We start from the raw sequence: 2,114 nt of genomic DNA on the forward strand, positions 1-2,114 counted from the left end.
ACGAACCCCCACCCCACGTCCTGGAATACTGTGTCCTTTCCTTCCTGTGCCAACGGCCCTCCCCTCCTTCAGAATTCGCCTTCTCCTGCTTTTCACCTGACCTCACCTCCTCATGCTGACCATGGAATAATCATGGTGAGATATATTTCTTATGTTATAGTTGGTTCTTAATGCTACCATCATTTTTTTTTTCTCAAAAGTTTCCATCGGTTAGGATCGTTCCCTTATTATACAATCAATGTGTTGAGGCAGAGATAAAGCCTTCTAGTTTTTGTTAGTTTTGTTTTTAATAGCAGTGTAATGCCCCCATAAAAGTGAATCTCAACCCTGTCAGAAAGACCTTAAAGAGAGGTGGGCGTACCTTTCACACCTGGCTCACCAGCCAGACCCTTCAGCCCTGGAGTTCCAAAGAATCCAGCCTCTCCTTTGTTTCCCGGAAACCCAGGTCTTCCTTTGATCCCAAGCATGCCTTGGAAACCATCCATCCCAGGTGAACCTCTAAACCCTTCAGAGACAAAAGGAAAGTGTTGGGTTAGGCATGGATAGACACACAAAATCTGGAAAGACAAAAGTAATTCCTGCAGAGTAACTCACAGAGTAACTTAGCATCTTAGAAGATGCTAAGATTCAAAACCGAAAATAGGGATTTCTGGGACACCTAAGGGGCTTGCCTGCTGACCTACGTACAGACTGAGGGGTACAAAGTTAGCCCATCTGCCATCTGGCCACTGGGGACAAGATATAAGGTAAAAACACAGAGGTCAAGCAGTAAGATACGAGGAAAACTTGAAGGTTGCCTAGGTCCGTGGGTCCACCAAGGAGAGGTTTGAAGGGGCCCTCGAAATTAACATGTGCTAACACTGCACCCAGCATGGAAATCTGGCAAAGAACCATTGGAAGTCCACTGTGCCTCTAGTAATAGTCCAAGGCCAGAGAGCTTCGCTTCTAGGTAGACTGGCCTCAGTCTGCATGCAAATAAATCTATGCGTTTTCCTTTGTTTTGGTTCCTGTTCATCAACCAGCCTGCGAATCTGAATCCGGTCTCCTGAGGTGGCCTCTCCACAAATTCCCCAAGCAGATAAGTCCTCTTCCTCAGGCTGTCACGCTCTCTTGGCAAATTAAAAAACTTGCATTTTGGGACACCCGGCCTAAGCAGCACTGGCTCACTTTCTGAGGGTCTGAAGCTTCCTGGGGGAGAGGAGTCCTGGGGCTTCAGCCTGCAGGCATGTGGGGCTATCCACAAGCTTCTCAAGTCCAAGTTTAACATGCCCAACCCCCACAAGGTAATCCCCTGTCATGTTACACAGTTACCTTTTGGCCCAGGGATACCAGGCATTCCCGCCATTCCTTTAAATCCAGGGTTTCCTGGATGACCTCTCTCTCCCAACAAACCAGGGTCACCTCTATCACCAGAGACACCCTTCATGCCCACAGGGCCAGGGACACCTGTGTCACCTGGCTCCCCTCTGTCTCCAGGCAGACCTGTCAAAGAGAGGGGGGAATAAAAACAAAACAGGATGAAGAAACACAGAGAAAATGATATTTTTTTATGATATTTTTAAGGCATCGATTACAAAAACTTTTTCGATTAAAATAAACTTCTTGGAAGGAAAATGGGAAACTATAACCAGATGGGTGAGTTTTAAAGGTGTGACCAGAGTATGAAGAAAACCGGCAAGGCTGGCCTTTCTAAAGAAGTCTTTCTTTGAAAGCTGTGGGACTCAAGCCAAACGTGACATCTAGATGAACCTGACTTTGTCCACTCAAGTCCTCTTGCTTTTGGACCCCAAAGGAACACAGTTACAGTGGTGGAATGATCAGGGCGCCGGGGGCATTGCCGCTCTAAGCCAGGGTGTGCTTCTTTAGGTTGTTCCCGGGCTGCCCACCCCTCTTGGCCATTCTGGTTCTAGCTTGAGGGTTAAGTTCTAGGAAAGGTCCTGCACCTGCCTACTCGGCTGCTCCACCTTCCCTTATCCTTAGCCCTGCTTCTACCTCATTATCTCATTAGGGCTTCCATCGCTGCCCAGCTCACCACTGTCCCCCCAGCCCCCCGCCATACAAGCTGCCACCCCTTAATGCGCTCCTCTGTTAAAACCTCCCAACGACCCACTTGC

At 48.3% G+C, this 2,114-nt stretch overlaps 1 protein-coding gene across 1 annotated transcript in view; it reads right to left on the bottom strand.

Moving 5' to 3' along the window:
* The window catches only part of COL4A2 (collagen type IV alpha 2 chain), a 178,889-nt gene that overhangs the window by 22,524 nt on the left and 154,251 nt on the right, over positions 1-2,114 (bottom strand). Inside the window, exons 30-31 of the mRNA XM_025044980.1 lie at positions 1,312-1,531; positions 362-505 (exon numbers count right to left, since the gene is read on the bottom strand). Of these exons, the coding sequence (XP_024900748.1) occupies positions 362-505; positions 1,312-1,531 (364 nt within the window). The remainder of the gene's footprint in view (positions 1-361; positions 506-1,311; positions 1,532-2,114) is intronic.

This window comes from Pteropus alecto, unplaced genomic scaffold (assembly GCF_000325575.1).
Source record: "Pteropus alecto unplaced genomic scaffold, ASM32557v1 scaffold13, whole genome shotgun sequence".
NCBI lineage: Eukaryota > Metazoa > Chordata > Mammalia > Chiroptera > Pteropodidae > Pteropus > Pteropus alecto.